Source organism: Charadrius vociferus, unplaced genomic scaffold, assembly GCF_000708025.1.
Source record: "Charadrius vociferus isolate BGI_N301 unplaced genomic scaffold, ASM70802v2 scaffold2219, whole genome shotgun sequence".
Classification (NCBI taxonomy): domain Eukaryota; kingdom Metazoa; phylum Chordata; class Aves; order Charadriiformes; family Charadriidae; genus Charadrius; species Charadrius vociferus.
The window spans coordinates 23638-24326 of NW_009649895.1; the positions used below are offsets into that span (position 1 = coordinate 23638).

General features: G+C 57.6%; 1 protein-coding gene across 1 annotated transcript in view; it reads left to right on the forward strand.

Annotated features, from left to right (window-relative positions):
- Nucleotides 1-30: 30 nt before the first annotated feature.
- Nucleotides 31-689, forward strand: part of LOC104291815 (ATP-dependent 6-phosphofructokinase, muscle type-like) — an 8317-nt gene continuing 7658 nt past the window's right edge. Inside the window, 1 exon segment of the mRNA XM_009891107.1 lies at nt 31-188. Within this exon segment, the coding sequence (XP_009889409.1) occupies nt 31-188 (158 nt within the window).

Below are 689 nucleotides of genomic sequence, written 5' to 3' on the forward strand. Positions count from 1 at the left end.
CCCGGCGGCGGCGGGCGATGGTGGCGGGCGATGGTGGCCGTCCCCGAGCTCACCCCTGAGGCCTCCCGGCTCCTGGTCTCAGCCGCGCTCTCCCTCGCCGCCCTCCTCCTCCTCCTCACCTTCCTCCCCCCGGCCCCGAGGGGGGGGCACCCGCCAGGTCAGCGCCTGCGGGAGGGACACTGGAACCAGTGAGGAATAGAAACTGGTGCCAGTGAGGAGGGCAGACTGGAAACAGTAAGGAATACCAACTGGAACCAGTGAGGAGGGCAGACTGGAACCAGTAAGGAAAACAGATTGGTGCCAGTGAGGAGGGGAGACTGGAACCAGTAAAGGAATACAGATTGGAACCAGTAAGGAGGGGAGACTGGAACCAGTAAAGGAATACAGATTGGAACCAGTAAGGAGCACAGACTGGAACCAGTAGGGAATACAGACTAGAACCAGTAAGGAGGGCAGAATGGAACCAGTAAGAATGGCAGACTGGAACCAAAAAAGGAGGGCAGACTGGAACCACTGAGGAATACACACTGGAACCAGTAAGAAGGGCAGACTGGAACCAGTAAGAATGGCAGACTGGTACCGGTGAGGAGGGCAGACTGGAACCAGTAAGGAATACAGACTGGTGCCAGTGAGGAGGGCAGACTGGAACCAGTAAGGAATACAGACTGGAACCAGTGAGGAGGACAGAT